At 27.8% G+C, this 19,687-nt stretch overlaps 3 protein-coding genes across 7 annotated transcripts; 2 read left to right on the top strand and 1 right to left on the bottom strand.

Moving 5' to 3' along the window:
• Positions 1-283: 283 nt before the first annotated feature.
• On the bottom strand, positions 284-10,170 carry LOC112693740 (protein FAM177A1-like). Of its 4 annotated transcripts, XM_025568935.1 has the most exons (5): positions 9,972-10,170; positions 9,525-9,632; positions 1,840-1,983; positions 1,615-1,773; positions 284-459 (listed from the first exon to the last, which is right to left on the bottom strand). In XM_025568935.1, the coding sequence occupies exons 3-5, from the start codon at positions 1,963-1,965 to the stop codon at positions 370-372; spliced, it is 375 nt and encodes a 124-aa protein (XP_025424720.1). In that variant the 5' UTR covers positions 1,966-1,983; positions 9,525-9,632; positions 9,972-10,170; the 3' UTR covers positions 284-369. The 4 variants fall into 4 exon arrangements, with proteins under 4 accessions (XP_025424720.1, XP_025424717.1, XP_025424719.1 ...); XM_025568932.1 differs by lacking the exons at positions 9,525-9,632; positions 9,972-10,170 and adding an exon at positions 2,049-2,426; XM_025568934.1 differs by lacking the exons at positions 9,525-9,632; positions 9,972-10,170 and adding an exon at positions 2,123-2,426.
• On the top strand, positions 3,918-6,169 carry LOC112693752 (52 kDa repressor of the inhibitor of the protein kinase-like). Its single transcript, XM_025568948.1, has 3 exons — positions 3,918-4,010; positions 4,295-5,983; positions 6,056-6,169. The coding sequence occupies exons 1-3, from the start codon at positions 3,918-3,920 to the stop codon at positions 6,167-6,169; spliced, it is 1,896 nt and encodes a 631-aa protein (XP_025424733.1).
• Positions 10,171-11,627: 1,457 nt separating the features above from the next.
• LOC112693741 lies at positions 11,628-14,178 on the top strand. 2 transcript variants are annotated; one of them, XM_025568937.1, is made up of 6 exons: positions 11,628-11,996; positions 12,067-12,159; positions 13,267-13,333; positions 13,637-13,679; positions 13,750-13,809; positions 14,067-14,178. In XM_025568937.1, the coding sequence occupies exons 2-6, from the start codon at positions 12,081-12,083 to the stop codon at positions 14,082-14,084; spliced, it is 267 nt and encodes an 88-aa protein (XP_025424722.1). In that variant the 5' UTR covers positions 11,628-11,996; positions 12,067-12,080; the 3' UTR covers positions 14,085-14,178. The 2 variants fall into 2 exon arrangements, with proteins under 2 accessions (XP_025424722.1, XP_025424721.1); XM_025568936.1 differs by having other exon boundaries at positions 11,635-11,996; positions 12,060-12,159.
• Positions 14,179-19,687: the final 5,509 nt, after the last annotated feature.

The following is a 19,687-nucleotide window of genomic DNA, read 5'->3' as shown; positions in this document are numbered from 1 at the left end:
GCCTTAAAAACATAACCTTTCATAAAATAATTTTTTGAGTACATGGCGGGTCATTTGAATTAATATATCAATAATAAACAAGGTGGTATGGTAAATGTTAGGCAGTATGATTTAGAAGGTTGTTTACTAAGGAGTAGTATTATTGACAAGAATGATGTTGCTTCAATGTTTTCATAATAAAAACGTAAAAAGAGTAATATAGTTTAAGAATATACCGAGTATGTTTTACAGTGAATCCTTGAAGTTATTTTAAATAATAGAATAATACAAATATTAGTCCACATAATTTAAAGAAAAATGTTTACTTAAATAAATTATTAGGCTCTTAATTTTAATAAATCAGTGGATTACACATTGTGATTACTGATTTTAACATGGTTCAGTATTTATAATACATTTTTGAGGTGTTTGTGTCCATCCTTTCATATTTTCTTCATTTGAAACTTTTTCTGCATTCATCTAAATACATTCAATATAAATTAATTATGAAATATGTAAATAATGTCACGAAGAATTTAATTATATAAAAGTATTAAGAAAAATGTTTATAATTAATAACCAGTGTAAATAACTATTAATATACATTATTATTATTTAATTCATTATTTGTCATCAATTCAAATTTTGAACATAATCAATTTTAACTAATTTACAAATACATTTTTTTTCAATTCAGTTGAACTTGCTCCAGTGGCGTATACATAACTTTTGTATAGAGGGTGGGGGGAATCAGTTGCAAACAAATTATTATGGAAGGAAAATTCCTAAACCTAAGTAACTGCGCATTTAAATAAAATAAATAATAAAAAATATATTTGTATATATCAACATTTTGTTTCCTTATAATTTCCTTACATTAAGAACACTATTTTATGTAATTTTAAAAAGCCTATGAGGGGGATCTGATCCCCACATCCCCCCTCCTTGCATATGCCTGTAACTTCAATGGTGCAATATGGCTCAATGGTGCAATAACATTTTACAGTATGTGAGGTACTATAATTAAAACGAGATAGGGAAAAAGAGGTTATTCAAATTACCTATGATTTTATTACTCTATTTTCTCGCAATTTATACTTAAAAATTAATTTTTATTAATTTATTATTTTAATTAAAAATTAAAATATAAATTATTACTATACACAAAGAATGAAATTATTGAAATTATTATTAATATTCAGCAATTTTTTTTTTAAAAACGAGTCAATGGTTCCTATATGTTGATCAAATACTTTGTTTTACAAATGAACATGTGTAATGTGCAATTATGATTATTTTAATGATTACTGTTGTGCAAGTCTATGGAAAATATATCTCTAAATAAAGTATATTAATTTACAAGTCCAATCAGATAAACACATCTTTTAAATTAGCCTGTCTTAGGATCAATAAGACTCTACTGTTTATTTTTACTGTCTAAACTGATTCTATTTTCTAATTTTTACTTAATTCAAACAAATAACTGTTTAATTTTTAAAAATTACTCATTACATGGTTGAGTAAATCAAGAAATATTAGAAATTAATATTTTCTATCAAATATTTGCATTAATATTTTTCAATATGTTATAAAATGTTTCTATTGTAAAATATTTAATAACTAAACAATACTTACTTCTTGCATAATATTTTTATGGTAGTTTATTTCAAATTGATATTTAGGTGTAGTGATGCCAAAAAAGTTAGCAAGAGATTCACCTAGGTAATCAACTGTACTTAATGCATTGGAACCAAACGATGTAGTTTGCTTCATTATCCACGAAGACCAACTAGCCTAGGGATGATAATATATTGTTTAAAGATTTTATGACAGTTGAAAAATTAAGATTGCAACACTTACAGAGTCATCAGAATTAGTTTTCGGTTGTTCTCTTAATAAATCAATTTCGTCTGGTCCTGCAGAGTCCACACATCCATCGCTGAAGTATGTTTTGCATGGTTCAATTTGTATGTTAATGTCTTCCATGTCAACGAAATGTTCCTCCTGGAATAAGAAAATTAAAAGAAAACATACACTAAAAACGAATATTGCAATCTATATAACCTAACCTTTAACAACATTGGTTTCGAAGACATTATTTAAGTGATATTAATAAGCAAAAGTTTGACCATCACAGACATACATATACTTTGTTGAACTGACCTTGTAGGCTAGACAAATCAATATCGTTTGCTTATATTATTCAAAACGTTAAGAAAACGTTCGGGACCCGGGTAAATAATTATGTACTTCTAATATTCGGCTATGAAATTAGTCCGAAAACGTCACGCAATCATACATAACGGTTTGTACGCAAACAATAAACCGAACAAAAATTAATATAATAGTTAACTTGGCCAATTGTTAATCAAATGTTATCACACAATGGTAAATATTTATATGTTAACAATTTGGTGTTATGCGTACTGTACGTCAACAGTTATTAATTGCAATTGTATGTAATCAGTTATCATATCACAGAACATGTTAAACTAGAATGGACACCCCGTAAAATAATACAAATTTTTACTACTCTTGGGGGAGACTTTGAGATTTAACTGATGAGCTAAAAAAAAAAATCACTAGTGTTACCCCTTTAATTTTTTTTTTCAGTTTTACGTTACAATCGATCGTATATTTGTTCAACTAAATATTAATAATATTAATGGCATATTATTACTAATGTTGAAGAACTACAAAATATATATATTATTTTTTATTGGTACAGTGTAGACTAAAATTGTTTAAATATTCCTGAAAGGAACACATTTACCTATTTAATGAAAAAATGTTTAGAAAAGCATATTTATCAGAATTGCATTAAGTTGATTATTAAAAGTAATGGGATCATTTTCTTTTGTTTTCTCAAAAACGTCTTTAATTTTTACTAATGATCACTCAATATTGGAAAATTTAATGATGCTCAATAATAATTTTGGCAATTATATCAATGAATTAGATAACATTTTTTTTACTTGTATTTCTACTACTCCTAACTTTCCTTATTGCCTATGAAGATGGTATTCGGGCTAAGTAAAAACTATGCTTTTGTAATGTTCCTTTTAATCGTCATTGTAAATATTTTGAAGTCTTATTCGTTAAATTTGTTCACATCAGTGGCGTAATTGGTGGCCCGCAGACCATGCGTAGCGGAGTGGGGACCCACGGTAATTTGGGACCTTTGGTTAAAGTAAATTTAATTCCTATGAAAAAAAAATTGAATAATTACTTTTTTTTTTTAAATTAAATTAGCATTAATCTATATTTATAATAATCTATTATACGAAATATGTTCAGACCCGAGCGCTATAAAGAAATGGAAGATGCAATAATTAAGTCTTTTGAAGTAAACAATATACAAATAAATAAATGTAGAGGTTAAGGATATGATGGAGCAAGCGTAATGAGTGGCGTATACAATGGCTTGCAAAAACAAATTTTTAACCGAATGCTGTTTATGTTCATCGGCCACCCACAATTTAAATTTAATACCTACTGAATAATGCAATTTTTGTTCAACCGGTTCAGATATTTTTTGATAATATACAACAATTTTATACATTTTTTAGTTCAATTATAAAAATGTGGGATCTTCTTTTAAATATAAATTTAATAAAAATAAAATTTGAAGCAATCACGATTGCAAAAAAATGTGGCATAAATACATCATTTTAGAAAAAAGGAACAATCAAAAAATTTTTTTGTCGAACTTTGTACTGACCATCAATTAACTGATCCTGAAAACAAAGTTCATTGAAATCATTTATAATTGCACCAGTCGCGTGTCCATCAGATCAAACAGTCGAATCTCCAACATTACAAATTCTTGAACCACATATGATACAACAAAAAAACGTTCTTTATCGCCCAATATTGATGAATTAAATACATTTCCTGATAAAAGAGTAGATGAGAATATTAATATGTATGATATAGGCATGTATACGAATCGTTTGTTGAAGCCACACGAAATTGAAGAAATTCTTCAGCAAATCTGGAAACCTGAAAACAATTTTCAATTTCCAGTAACTGTGAGTTGTAAAAAAAATTTAAGATTTCAATTTTCATGGTTGTCTAAATTTACTTGGCTAGTGTATTCCTTAAAGTTTGATGGAGCGTTGTTTTGTAAATGTTGTGTTGCATTTGCTAATAACGAAGCAGGAACCAATTCCCAACCACTTGGTGCTTTAGTCAAAAAACCATTTCGTAATTGGAAACACGCAACTGAAACTTTTAGAAACCATTCCAGTTTACAATACCATTTAAAATGTTTATCAGACACTGATAATTACTTTAATATAAAAAAAATAATCAGTCATTATCTATTGAAAACCAATTGGATTCTAGTCATGCAAAACAAGTAATGGAAAATAGAAAAAACATTATTCCAATAATAGAAGCTATACTTTTATGCGGACAGCAAAACTTGTCAATCAGAGGCCATCGTGATTCTGGTAAAATTGAAGTAGAAAATTCGGAACCCAGAGAAAATGATGGAAATTTTCGTAATATTTTAAAGTATCGAGCACTTGGTGATGCCAATTTAAAAAAATTCCTTGAAAGTCCAGGTCGTATTAAATACATTAGTCCCACTAGTCAAAATGCCATTATTGATGATTGTAATTCTGTTTTACTTCCTAAGATTGTTAATAGAGTAAATAAAGCAAAATGCTTTACTGTTCTTGTGGACGAAACGGCTGACATAGCTGGAATTGAACAAGTTTCCATTTGTGCGCGCTATGTAAATCGTGAAACATGTACATTGCATGAAGATTTTTTACAGTTTGTACCGACAGCTGATTTGACTGGTAAAGGATTAGCTACCTTAATACTGGACAACTTAAAACATTTTGGAATCGAAACACAGTATCTACGTGGGCAAGGTTTTGATGAAGCAGCTGCAATGTCGGGTAAATATAATGGTGTTCAATATCATATAAAACAAGCTCATCCACTAGCCGTTTATATTCATTGTTCTGCCCATTCTCTCAACCTTGCTGTTTCTTCATCATATGGTATTCAAAGTATACGAAATTGTTTAAGAATTGTTGGAAAACTTCGGGATTTTTTTATATTTTCAAAACGTAAAGCTGTGCTTTCACTAGCTATTGAACAATCGGAAAATGTGTTATCAAAAAGATCATTAAAAAGAAGTTGTGAAACTCGGTGGATAGAGAGATATCATTCAATAAATGATTTTTTGGAACTATTCGAAAGCGTTGTAGAAGCTCTTGATATAATTTCTGAATGGAATGATACATCTGACACCTCACATAAGGCACAAAGTTTAAGAAATTCGATTTTACAATCAGAATTTATTATAGCATTGCATGTAACATCAAAAGTATTTGGATTTGGGCTACCAATGTCGAAACAATTTCAAAAGATCAATATTGATCTGAAGATGGCCATGAGTTTGGCTCAAGATACATCGGACGAACTAAATGCATTTAGGGAAAACGCTGATAGTGAGTTTCATGAAATTTTTATAAAAGCAAAAAATATTGCCAACAAATTTGAATCACCTTTAAAGATACCAAGAATATCTAATGTTCAAAAAAATAGAATGAATATTAAAACTGACGACCCCGAAAAGTACTATCGCATATCCATATTTATTCCATATATTGACTCATTTATTAATCAGCTCAAAACTAGATTTATTGACCATAAAACTATTTTAAATGGCTTTCAATCACTTTTTGACACAAAAGGAAGTGAAGATGATTTTATAAAATTAATTGATACATACAAAGAAGAATTCAATTCACCTACATCAGTTGTACTTGGAGAGTTCAATTTATGGCAAAGAAAATTAAGTAACATGAACGACAAGCCAAATAATGCAATTGATGCATTGAATATATGCAATAAAGACATGTATCCTGGTATATTAAATTTGCTTCAAATTCTAACAACACTCCCTGTATCGACTGCGTCAAATGAAAGAACATTTTCGAAATTAAAGTTAATAAAAATGTACTTACGTAATACTATTTCTGAAGTAAGTGTTAATATTTTATTCAGTAAAATATTATTTTTTTATTTGTGTAAGATTTATGTTTTTTTTTTCTAGAATAGACTTATTGGATTGTCTATGATGTCCATTTATAGAAAAGATTCTCTCTTACCAGAAGACATTTTAGATGAACTTAGTAAAAAAAAAAGACGTTTAGATTTTATACTTTAAAATTATAAAATATAATAAAAAAACTATTTTATATTCTTATAATCTATTAAAAACTATTTTTTTATATCAGTACCTACATATCTATATTATGTTGGAATTATTGGACCCCCCCCAGAAAAAAATTGAAAATACGCCACTGAGTACGTAAGGATGTGGTATATAAATGGAAGAGGTATGAAATATGGTGATGAAATATAAAAATGAAAAAACATCAAACATTTATTTTTTTAATAATTTATTAAAATTAATCCTTTAAAATTATATATATCTCTAATTATAACAATATTAGTAAAAAAAAATATCAATCCCTTAATGCAACAGAGTGTACAATATATATTTTTGCTATCCCATCTTTCGCCAAAACTAACAAACTGGATGGTTCGAGAGCACGCCACGTATAATTGTCCGTGTGAAAACATGACGTACTTAAATCTAAGCCACAGACAGACATCGTTTGGCCTTGAGACTTATTGATAGTCATTGCAAATGCCATTCTAATTGGAAATTGAAGGCGTTTAAATTATATTGGCGCATCTGTGGGTATAATAGGGATTCACGGTAATAATATTTTTTCATCTCGGAATTTGACATTTAAAATTATGGCTTCAATAACATTTTTCATTAATTTTTTAATGACTAATTGTGTGCCGTTGCACAACCGTAGTGGGTTCAAATTAGGTAGGAAAATAACCAGAGATCCAACCTTCAATTGTAAATTATGCGGTGGCATACCTGGTAAATCCAATGAGTTTAAAAACTCTGTTGGATAATTCACAGCTTCAGTAGTATCGCAAACTGTATCAATAGATTTGTATGACACCAAGTCTGCTGGTAACAAATGTATCTTGAGATTTAATTCGTTTTAATACGTCCATAATTTTTTGCTGCTAAAATTTCTCTTTCTGCCAGCCACTCATGATTTGTGTTTTTTCTGTGTAGTTGGGAAATATCTGGTCAATGAGAGCATCTTGCGAATCAATGATTGTGCAGAAATCGGTCAGTAATTGTATGCATCCCGTTTCATCTGTAGTAACTTTCCCATCATCGATATCTAACAATTGTTTTGAGAATCTTCCGCACGCAGCTTTTTTTGATTGAATCGCAAGTATCTTTACATACATGTCATCCATGAATTGTTAACAAAACTCACGACATCGTAGAATAATGTTGTCCTGATCGCATCTAATCATCAACCGATATGAATAATGTTCCTTCGAACTAATATTCTGTTTGTTTTGGCACCTGTTGCGGGATCTTGTTGTTTAATATTAATACCCGTCATTTAAAACCAAAAATAAAATTAATAGTTTTTAAATAGTATAATTTAATAATTAATTTTCAATTGTGCAGTTATCAACCGGGTCAAAAATTATTAAATTAAACTACGATGTATTAAACGATAGCACTTAGGAGTTTAAAAAACAGATAAGAACCTATTCGCAGACCTACCAAATGTATATACAAAATTTCATTAAAATCGGTCAAGCCGTTTCGGAGGAGTATGGTCAGAAACACTGTGACACGAGATTTTTATATATATAATTATTATATTATTTATACATATACATAATGATATTGTGAAAAAATTAAAAGCGAACATTTTTACGAGACAATTATTGATAATTTTGGGAAATATGCAAGACATTTATAGTTCCTTTTCCAGCAATAATAAAATTTAATCTAAATATTTTACTATCATTATAATTTTTATTAAAATGTCCATATTAAAATCATTTTTCCTTAGTATTTTTTCATCGGATTGTATGTTATATTTTATATGTTACGTAAAACTGTTTTAGTCATTGGTTTTCAAACTTCTAGTAACATGTGTCTCAGTCATGAAGAACATTTAAACCTTTTTTTTTGATCATTATTTAATATTTCATGAACCTTGACCCTCCCTAGATAAATGTTTGCGGGCGCCTATGTACATACATAATACTACAATACTGTACTCTACTAGTGCCGTCGGTACCGAGTAGAAACCACATGATTTTTTTTTATCGGGCATGATTTTGTTGGAGGCAGAGTCCGCCAGAAGGGCCAGTGCCCAATCGACCTCTCTCTTAAACATGCTCTTGATAATAGTTAATAAATGTTATTAAAATGGCGTAATAAAATAGGGAAGGGCCCCGGGGCAATAACTCAATTAGGCCCTTTAATTCTATCTATAGGAAAAACCACGTATTATACGTTATATTATACGTTATATTACTGTTTTAAATACTCGTATAAATACCTCTTATAAAACCATTAATGAAAATAATAAACTGATAGTTAATTAATACTCAAAATAAAAAAAGGAAATCCATTTAATTACTAAAACAAATTTTAAATATTATCATATTATCATTATTGATTTATTAATTCTATCTAACCAAATAAAATAAAATATAGTCTATCTAATAAAATTTACAATCTTTTACGAGCTTTAATATTAGAAAAGAAATCATCACTCCACTTAGATCTAATTTTGAAGCTTTATTGTATTCAATTGCAATCAATAACTATAATTTATAAAATAAAGTTAATCCCAAGTCATTGGACATTTTAAATAATTCGGTGAGTCCAGAGATCAAAGTTATTTTGAAACGGGTGTTGTCAATTTTTCATTCGATACTGTAGTTGTGACCTAACTATCATTAGATGAGTCAACATTTTCCGTTTCAGTACTATCAGTAGGTACTTATAACACATTTAGTTTAAGTTAAAAATGTATTCATTTTCGGCAACTTTTGTTTCATTTCTTCTCTTTGATGTCTCTGTTTTTGTTTATAAGCACCACTGGTTTTCTTTTATATCCATAATTTTAACTTTATCTTTAATACACTACTTGATGACAACGTTAAAAGCTATCGAAATAAAAAAATTTAGCGTACGCACTGCGCTACGAACACGATAACGTTACGCTAATGACTGAAAAGTTAATAGATTACGTGAACATAATATATTAATATGTTCAATAATATTTCACTCGACAATACATTATAGGCAAAGATGGAACTTGGAATTTTTACCCCTGCAGAAAATGTTAAAATTATGACCGATCATAAACCAATAATCAAATACTCCTCTCAAGAATTTATTATTAATAATTAATAAACGAGTACAATCATACTCATTGAGTTTTAACCTAATATGAGTAGGTATTTAACAAAGTTAAAAATATCAAATTAGTTGTACAAAAATTACACTCTCTAAAATTTTATGCCTGGGGATGAATTCCTGTCTTCCACCTCCTAACTCTGCCCCTGATTATAGCAAATAGGTACAATAAGATTGACAATAGGCTATTTTAGAATTTTTATTTATGTAGAAATTTCTATGTACGTCCTAATCGTAATTAAAGACAAACCTTGGTGGCCGTTGTGCAATAAGATAACGATTACTCTGTTGACGAACAGCGATCATTGCATATTGTAGGTCAGGGATGGCAAATCAATGGCATGCGAAAATATAGGACCTATAATATAATATAATATAAATAATTAACAAAGCAATATTATTATAATTATTATTATGTGCCTAAACTAACCTTTTTATACGAATACATTAATTACAATCAAATTATAATATAACAAAATATAATATTTTTAATATTTTTTTCATGGCACGCACTATAAAAAAAAAAAAGGTAATTTTGGGCATGCAGTGTTCAAAAGGTTTGCCATCTCTGTTGTAGGTATTATCATTGATTATAGAATATATGTATTCTATAATCAATGGTATTATACAATATTTATTTAAAAAAAAATCAATTTTTTTATTTCAATTATTTTACGGATATATTTTTAAAATTTACCAAGAGCTCCAGGGGCCCCGGGGCACTGCTCTGCTTTGCCCGATGATAGCTACGCCACTGGAACAAACGGTGGCTCAGAAAGCATATTTCAAACCCTAAACAAAGTATTTAAACAATGGCGCTGTATGTTACATATAAAATACACGAGGATCACTAGTAATAAAAAGTTATTTGATAAGAATATTTGTGAACATTAAGCGGGCCTCACACGATCAATCATGATAAAATAAATTTATTTTATCATGCGATAAGTAATACTGACAGTATTTTAGATACTGACAGTATTATTGATCGTATGAGGTTAGTACTGATGTACTGTCAGTATGAAAAAACAATACTGATGATTGATGAAAAAAATCGGATATCCAGTCGTCAGTATTTATTTACTGATGATAATATTGATCGTATGAGGTGTTGAATGACAGTTCATCAGTATTGATATCGTAGCGATGGAGGACACAAGTGATGAATGTCGCGAACGACAATCACCTGATTTTATTTTTCAATATAAATATTTTAATTGTTTATGGGATATTCGTTGCAAATACTATTGTAATAGATAAAAAAAAAAGAACAGCTAATAATGAATTATTAGTAGTCTTTAAGTTAATTAAGCCTGAAGTTACTATAGATGATGTAAAAAAAAATACTATATGAAGTAATTTTCATGAAAAATTAAAAAAAGTTCATGATTCTAAAAGAAATGGTTCTACCATGCTTAAAAGCTTATTATAGATGTTAAAATTAATTCGAAAATAATTCTGGTAGTATTTTACGTCAGAAAGCTGGATTTCTTTTAAAAAATTTAAATGACAATACTTCTTGCGTTTGGCAGTTCATTATTTTACCCATCGTTTCCTACAGTAGTGCACAGTAGATTTTTGACAAGGGTGTCGAAAATATATATTTCGAGATACCCACCCACCCCCAACAATAAAATCTGAGTTTAGGCATAACGTAATTCTTATTTTTAAGTGTTTTTGGTTTTTTCTTACTGATAAAGATACTAAAAATAAAAATTTTTAAAATACACCTAATATTAATCATTTTTCAATTTTTTGGGTATTAATTTATAATTTTATGTAGCATAATTTTTGGGATTGAGTCCTACTACTTATTCTCATGTGACGCTTTAGTTCTAGGGTTACCATAATTAGTATGTTGATTTGGATAGCTGAAAAATTGGTTAGTATTAAATTAAACAAATATTCATACAAGTTCACACAGAACTAGTCATCAACCAATTCTCTGAAAGATGTCAGTAGGCACCCCTGACCCTCCCTGTGTGCACCACTGGTTTCTTATTAGTAATAAGTTTATTTTGAATAGAAAACGCTAAAAGAATTGGTACGCACGCTTTTCTACGACCATTTTTGTCCATTAATAATTATAAAATTATTTATTTCAAAATAAATAAAAATACGTTTAGAAAAACCAATGAAATTTTATAATACAATATTTAATAATAATAATACAATTTATACTGTCGTTCATTAAAGCTCGCACCTTCATCAGTAGAATGACAAACTGACTATTATTGACAATAATCTATATTGACCGCGTGAGGAGTACATTGTCAGTAATGTAAATATTGTCAATATTTCTACTGTCAGTATAACCATTAATTATAAATACTAGTATTTATAATCAATGGTATTACTGATCGTGTGAGGCCCGCTTTATTCTGTGCAGCTCATAGTATCTATATCCGTGGCATTCCCATACGAGCCCATGTGACTTCTTATCAATATCAATTTTGATTTAACTGTTGTTAAAGTTAATATTAAATCTGTCTGTAATTTGCCTCCATAATTGAATTTTTTTTTCGTTTCATTTATTTAAGCGTTCTTATCGTTTTAACATACTTGCAATGAAATGTTAAATATCTAACATTTTTCTATTTTCACGATTTGAATTGCTAATCGCTTTAATCTCCTCACCGCCATCCCATTTGATCAGTGACCGTTTTTTTTCTATCGAAATATTTTTTTTAATTATAGTATAACAGCTATTCGAAATAAGCAGGTAAGTAGTGAGCTCTTTTATTTTATTTATTGATGCAGTGGTCAAACCTAAATCATATTTAAGTTTACAGAAGAAACTAAAAACATGGGAGTCAAAGAAAACGTTGTTACAAAGATAATCAAAAATGAACTCCGCAACCGCAAAAAACAAAACAAAATCAATGGTACCGATTTATTACGTTATTATTATACTTATATGTATGTATAAAGATAGGGTTGCCATACGTCCTGGAAAACCGGGATTGTCACTGGTGTTGGACTATGTGTTCTGGTGTCCCGAAAACATTTTTGGGATGTTCATATGTTCCGGCTAGGATGTTTAGAGGAAATGTAGTATTGTTTAATTTTTAATTTTGACCATTTCAATGGCATAGCGCACAAGTGTGACAAGTGATATTTTTTTGAAAAATGAGTTAATTGAATATCAATTTAATCATAAAATTCTGTACATTATGCACAACCGAAATTATAACATTATTCACGTAATTGTTGTTCTTTATTGAAATAAGAAGAAAAATGTAATGTATATTAGTATTACTTTTTACGTATAAAAAATGTGTCAAGTACAATATTTTTTTTTTAATTTTATCTAAGAATATAAATGTGGTAATTGCAGGTTTTTAATCCTCATTACTTATTACATAAATAAAGTTCATTACAGTTCTTTACATTTTTTAATTTTTAAACAGCTCAAACTAAAAAAATCGTTCTCATAAACAATTATGAAAATGTCACAATAATATATAAAAAAAATATAATATGTAATTTATACATATAAATATATAATATATTTTATTTTATAAAAATATTTTTAAATATTTTATTGCCAACCATTAATGATCCTCTTCAGTGGCGTAACTTGTATGGAGGGGGGAGGAATCATTTGCAAACAAATCATAATTTTTTTTTACGTTTCTAATGCCCTCACACTAAGAACATTATTTTAAAACATTTAAAAAAAGGCCTAGGAGAGATCTGATCCTTACATCCCCCCTTGTATATACCACTGCTCCTCTCAATATATTAAAAATTATATAAAAAAGTATATTACTCAATAATGTGTTTGTTTTGTCCCAGTTTCACCTTATAAATTTATGGCAACCCTATATAAAGATAATACAATATTTTTAAGCGAACCCATTCAAAACTATTGTAATTTTTTAATTATGAAAGGAATAACACAAGTGTTAAATAATATCATTAAAACATAACATTTAATGTTAATGAAGTTGTAAAATTATGATTAGTGTTTATAATAATTTTTGTTTTAGATATTATTACAACTAAAAAAGTTAATACTTCACAAAGTATTAAGTGTGATGATGAGTATACATTATTGTAAGTATGACAACTGATATAAATAATATAAATATAAAATATATAAATAATTTATTCTTGAGTTATTACATTTTTTTAGTTCAATGTTGTATTGTTATTATTGTTATATGTTGTATTCTTTTGTTATTATCATACAATTATTTTACAGTACTCAAATATATATTTCTAAATACACATTTTTTTTAGTTAAACCATTTTTAAATTCAATAAACATGCATTTAATGTGACAGTTTTAAAGCTTGTATAATAATTTTTCAAATGGTTATGTTGATGTTATTTAATACCTTAATTTTTTATTATTAGATTAAAACAAATAGTGAATGAAAGGAAAATAAAAAAAACAAAGGTATGATTTGTATTACCAAAATAAAATAAATTTAGACATTAATTTTAAAAATTTTATTTTTATTTTTTAGATTGAAGCTAAACTTAAACAAAAATCTACTCATACCAAAAATAATGAAGTAAAATGTAATGTATGTAAACAGTTATTCTCTATGAAATATTTTACTATTCATATGAAATTGCATGATAATGCTATGTATAAATGTAATATTTGCAGTAAGAATTTCTCTTACATTTCAATATTGAATAGACACAAAGCAATTCATAATAATGATTTTGTGTTTAAATGTAAATTATGTAATAAAACATTTCGATGCCCTCGTAGTTTATCCATACATTCTACATTTCATGAATGGGAAAGAATTAAAAAGTGTCGATTTTGTTTTAGAACTTTTATCCAATATGATGATTTCCATAACCACATTAAAAAATATACATTTGACAGACCGTTTTCATGTGGTTTATGTAAAACAGTTTTCAAGACTTCTCAAAGTCTAATGGTTCATCAAAAATCTCACAGTGAAGATGATCATTATTTATCATGCAAGATTTGTAAAATAAGTTATGCAGATCGTGATACCATCATCAAATATGTTAAGTGAAACATTTTATTTGAACAACTACTTTTTGACTGAATCATTAGTGATAGGTCTCTGGTAAAAAACAAAACATAATATTAGATATGTACAAAATATAAGTATATTAAAAAATTATCACATTTATTTATTTTAAATTATTTTTTTCATGTTTTTTATTTTGTATATTTATTTATTTCATATCAATTTTATTTAATTATTTTTTATTATGCATCAATAATTTATTTATTTTTAATTTTACTATACATACATTTATTATGAACTGTAAAAATAATACAACTTTTTACAGTTTTTTTATATTCTATGGTCTAATATACTTATTTTGTTTTTAATTAATAATTTTTTATAAACATTTGTAATATTTGTTGTAATTTTTTACCTTTTCATCATTTTAAAAACCATTTAGTCTTAGGTCGTAACTCTTTTTATTAAATAAATATTAAATTTTAGTATTTTTCTTTATGGTATAGTATTTCTGTTGATTTTGAACTTTTCAAAATTTAACACTTATGAATGTACATTTGGTAGATATTATTTCTGTTTTAATCAATTTTTTTTTTTTATGTAGTAATCTATATGTTCCTTTCTTTCTTGTAGATTTTTGAAAACTTTAAATTATTAATTTGCACTATACTGTGATTTAGAATTCCTAACCTAAATATTTAGATTATTTTGCTATAATTAATTGGACCATAATGAGAGTAATTTAAGAGGTTTTTGAAGCTGTTGTTTTCAAGAAGGTGCCAAAATAAAAAATTGAAAATTATGAAATTCTTTGAACCGGGTACTATATTATTTGAGACACTTGAAAAAATTACCAAATGAGTAGAATTAGCATATGAATTCCTCTTCTCCTTGTTTTTTGGGAAGATGCTTTTAAAATAGTTTGCTTACACCTTTTTTTTTAGATTATAATTTAATCATTTGGTTTCCTTATACATCTGGTCCAATTCACTCTCTAGAGGTGATTCAAAATCGTTTTTTGAGACTTATAAGTATTAAATGTAATATTTAACGGTTGCCTCACACTTCATATAAACTATTATTATTATACTTAAACCTTGATACTCTTCAAGTCAGAAGGGTAAAACATGACATTTGTTTTTTATATAAACTTTTAAATGGTTATATTTACCGTCCAGATCTATTATCAAATTTATCTTTTTTAGTTCTTGGTCATACGACTAGACAGACTGATACTTTTTATGTGCCATTCCAACGTACTGTATATAGTAAGAATGTCCCTATAATTAGATTCATGCAACATGTATATGTTGCATTTTCTATAACACCCATCCTAAAATCAGGAAATGCCACGGATGTTGCAAATTATCGACCTATGTCAATTCTATCCCACTTATCTAAACTATTTGAAAACATAGTCTTAAACTGTATTAAACGCTCAGTTAATAACATAATTATCGACGAGCAACATGGATTTTGTACTGGGTGGTCTACAACTACCTGCAACCTAGTATTGAGTAACTTCATTTTTGAAGTTATTCCAAAAACGTTCTCAGGTAGATGTTATTTACACCGATTTTTACAAGGCTTTTGACTCAGTCAACTATATAGTCCTATTGAAAGTGTTAAGGGCATCCGGATTCGATGAACCTCTACTCTCGTGGTTTAATTCATTTTTGCTCAATAGATAACAATGGGTTAAGGTGTTTGGTATTAAATCGAACGTAATCCCGTCTTCTTCTGGTGTACCTCGAGGCGGTCACCTATCACCTATACTTTTCTTATTATTTGTCAATAGTGTAAAAAATGCTCTTCCTTCTGCCAGAATACTTTGTTTTGCGGACGACATGAAAATATATTTGGAAATTAAATCAGCTGACGACTGTTTATGTCTACAAAATAATCTTGAGTGTTTCTCTATGTGTTGTAGAACTTTAGGCTTGAAGCTTAATCTTGCTAAATGCCGGGTCATGACCTTCTCCAGGTCTCATAATCTAATTCTGTGGAATTATAAACTCTCTGACACTATCATCGAACGGGTTTTTGACTCTATACTTGACTTGGGCTTCAAATTATCAAGTAATCTCAATCCGAGTGAACACATTTCAATGATTTGCTGTAAATCACTTAAAACTCTAGGTTTCATCTTGCGATTTTCTAAAGACCTTAAACTATCTAGATCACTCAAATCCCTGTATTGTGCTCTAGTTCGACCCATCTTAGAATATGGATTGGTAATCTGGAATCCTTATACGGCCACCGGTTCAAACCAACTTCAGCGCGTATAGCGTAAGTTTCTGAGCTTTGTTGGTTTCTCCTTAGGTATTCCACATAAACCTCATGATTACTCACCCATTGCTAATGCACTTGGGCTATATACCCTTTCTGAACGTAGACGTATGCTTAGTATTAAGTTCTTTAATGATCTTCTACTCAACAAAATTGATTCTCCCACCTTACTTTCCTTGATAAATTTTAAAATTCCTCCTCGCTCTACACGTTCTAATATCTCTTTCCATATTCCCAGAGCCACTGCTAATTACCAACAATACGAACCTCTCAGACGTTTAATGATTAATGCTAATAATGATCCTTCCTTCCTAGATTCTTACTCCTAACTGCTATTTTCTATGCTCACAGTTTTATTTTTAGAAGTCATAGTTGTCTGTTATACTTCTTTATTATACTGCTTACTCACTAATTACTGTTTCGTGTTTATTAGTCTGCTCTTTAATATATGTTTAACTCATTAAGTTAATTTATCTCATACATTACTGTATTTACTTTGTAAATTATATCATTATCAAAAAGGATTTCCCGTATAAATAAAAATAAATAAATAAATAAATAAACATGTAAATAAATTTAATATCGATATTTTTATTTGTAATTCAGTTGCTTCTTATACATTTTATCTTAATAATTTAGTAATTTAATCACTTAACATAAATTGTACTTCCACAATAACCATATTTATGTATATGTTCCACATTTTCATTGAAATTGGGCTCGTCCATTTAATAAATAAATAAATAAATAAAAAAGAGATTTTAAAAACTATTGTTGGTTAATTTTGTTTTTAAACGAATTTCACAGCTAATTCGTAATTTGAAATTTACTACAATCGCCAAAGCACTAAATGCTAACTTTAAACTTAGTTTAATTTTTTTTTAGCTGCAGCATTGCATTTTTATTCCATGACACGCACTCAACCAAATCATAATATTATAATGAACTGATTTGTTCAGATTCGTCTTAAGGTATAGGCGAGCTAGACACCTGCCTAGAGCGAAACTTCAGTATGGGCAGAATTTTCAAAATTGACTCATAATTTTTTTATTTTATATCGGTATCCAAAATCAGTTCTTTATTATATATATATATATATATATATATAGAAACAAGTTGATAAAACTATACCCTAATAATTATGTGATATTAAGAATCATATTAACTTGTAACTGCTGCAACAGTCGAGAAGAGTTTCCTAAAATTTAAAATATTAAAAAGTTATTTACGATTAGATATATCTCAAGACTCATTAGTCATCTTTCTATTTGAAATTGAACTCGCTGAAGAATAAAACATGGCAAAAACTTATACAGAGCTTTATTTCACTAAAAACAAGAAAAGTCAATTTTATTTTATCAATATTATAATAATAATAATTTGTTTAATTTTTTAAGATTATGACAAAGTTGAGTTATTTGTTAGGTTAAAAGTGAAAAATATTTTAAAAAACAATAAGTACTTGATTTCATATGAATTCCTGAAATCCAAATACATGCTAAATAAAATGAATTTATAATAAATTATATAACTATTACAAATTTGGCGTTAAAATAAAAAATTTATAAAAATATCCTAATATTCCCAAGACTACTTGTTACTTCTTTAAAATAAAAAAATTAAAATATTTTTCAAGTAGGTATGTCACATAAAAATGAAGAGAGGGGCTTGTTAAAAGTAGAGCTCAATTTTTTTTTTTAAAAGATAACAAAATTTGATTTTGCCTAGTGCATTATTTTTGGTAGAGTCGGCCCTGATTGAGTTATAATAACAGTGGCGAAAATATGACGGGAAGGGGAATTGGATGTAAACCGTCTCACCATAAATACTTTTTTTTAGTTCAAATACTAGAGGGAGGGAGGAAGCGGGTATTTTTGCCTTAGATGCTGTTGGTAAAGGACAATCTATTATTTGTATCTATAAAAAATAAAAAAAGCCATGAGCATATCTCGGACCATCTACGTAAGGGCGCTGTATTTTTATTAGCTCCAGGCGTCAAATTTCCAAGATCCGGCACTTTCGGTACTACTATATTTTACAGAAATAATATTGAAGTAACTAGAATCCCCTATGCTACATGTACTAACATCACTTCCTATAATAATTATTTTCGAAAATTGGATATTAGCGAGAAAAATATGTGAACTATATAAATTAAAAGTTGTTTACAAAAAAAAAAAAAATTAAAATTAAATTAAAAAAAAAAAATAGTATTTTAATATTGATGAATACTTACACGAAATTAGAATTTTCATAACGCATTTTCGTCGAGGAGTTGCCATTGTGTTATTTAGTATTTTGAAAAAATTGTGGTAGTTGAGATATTGTATTCATATGAAGCATATATAACACAAGTTTTGTTAATTAGTCATTACTGAAAGAAAACAATAATGTGAGCCTTGATGGGGAATAGTTAATTTTTAAAATCTTAAAAAGAAGGTAAAAGAAAAAAAGATGGGAATACTACAATACATCTTTTTCATATTTTATAGAAAAATAAATTATTCTGTCGTTCGATAGTAAATAAAATTGCGACGATGTAAATATGTACATTGATCAATATTAGGATTAATTGAAAACATTTTGTACCGATCTAATATACGTTTAGATGGTATAATTCATTTTTATATAGTGTTTCAACAAAACGATTTTGATTTTTTTCTGTTCGTCTTGTGTTATTTCATAGCAAGTACCAACCTATCTGAAGGAAAATATCGACAATACATTATTAAATAGTCGTAAGTGTTATAATAGTAATAAAGTATTATAGTACCTAGTGGTTAATCACTCGATAAAATTGGTTGCCTCAATATATTTGTGGCATAAGCGCTTCTGGACTATCTAAAAAACAATCGATTAGAAGTTTTTCGATTATCATTATTATTACTGATAATTAGTTTTTTATCAATATTTTATAGAAACATTAAAATTACATCAGCGCAATTATTTTAATTTATATATATATGTATATGTTTTAATTTTCAAATGTACTAATGATTAATTTTAGTATAATATATATATATAGCAAGAAATTGCTTTTTATCTATTATATAAAACGCGTAGCATTCATCTCAATGTTTATTTCATGAACCTGATAATCTAACAAATATATTTACATACTCATGTGTATAAAAATTATACTTAATGCAATACACAGTTA

The sequence above is a fragment of the Sipha flava genome, unplaced genomic scaffold, assembly GCF_003268045.1.
Source record: "Sipha flava isolate LNK unplaced genomic scaffold, YSA_version1 93_pilon_pilon, whole genome shotgun sequence".
In the NCBI taxonomy this organism is placed as follows: Eukaryota; Metazoa; Arthropoda; class Insecta; order Hemiptera; family Aphididae; genus Sipha; species Sipha flava.
This window is presented reverse-complemented; position numbering and strand designations above follow the sequence as displayed.

Excerpts from the sequence above, each read along its gene's own strand:
- LOC112693741 (XM_025568937.1), top strand. The coding sequence starts at position 12,081 with ATGGGAGTCAAAGAAAACGTTGTTACAAAGATAATCAAAAATGAACTC. Across the intron at positions 13,334-13,636 it reads GATGATGAGTATACATTATT|ATTAAAACAAATAGTGAATG; the intron begins GTAAGTATGACA and ends TTTTATTATTAG. Across the intron at positions 13,680-13,749 it reads GGAAAATAAAAAAAACAAAG|ATTGAAGCTAAACTTAAACA; the intron begins GTATGATTTGTA and ends TTTATTTTTTAG.
- LOC112693740 (XM_025568932.1), bottom strand. The coding sequence starts at position 2,075 with ATGTCTTCGAAACCAATGTTGTTAAAG. Across the intron at positions 1,774-1,839 it reads AAACTAATTCTGATGACTCT|GCTAGTTGGTCTTCGTGGAT; the intron begins GTAAGTGTTGCA and ends TATCATCCCTAG. Across the intron at positions 460-1,614 it reads ATAAAAATATTATGCAAGAA|ATGAATGCAGAAAAAGTTTC; the intron begins GTAAGTATTGTT and ends GAATGTATTTAG.
- LOC112693752 (XM_025568948.1), top strand. The coding sequence starts at position 3,918 with ATGTATACGAATCGTTTGTTGAAGCCACACGAAATTGAAGAAATTCTT. Across the intron at positions 4,011-4,294 it reads ATTTTCAATTTCCAGTAACT|TCATTATCTATTGAAAACCA; the intron begins GTGAGTTGTAAA and ends AAAAATAATCAG. Across the intron at positions 5,984-6,055 it reads TACGTAATACTATTTCTGAA|AATAGACTTATTGGATTGTC; the intron begins GTAAGTGTTAAT and ends TTTTTTTTCTAG.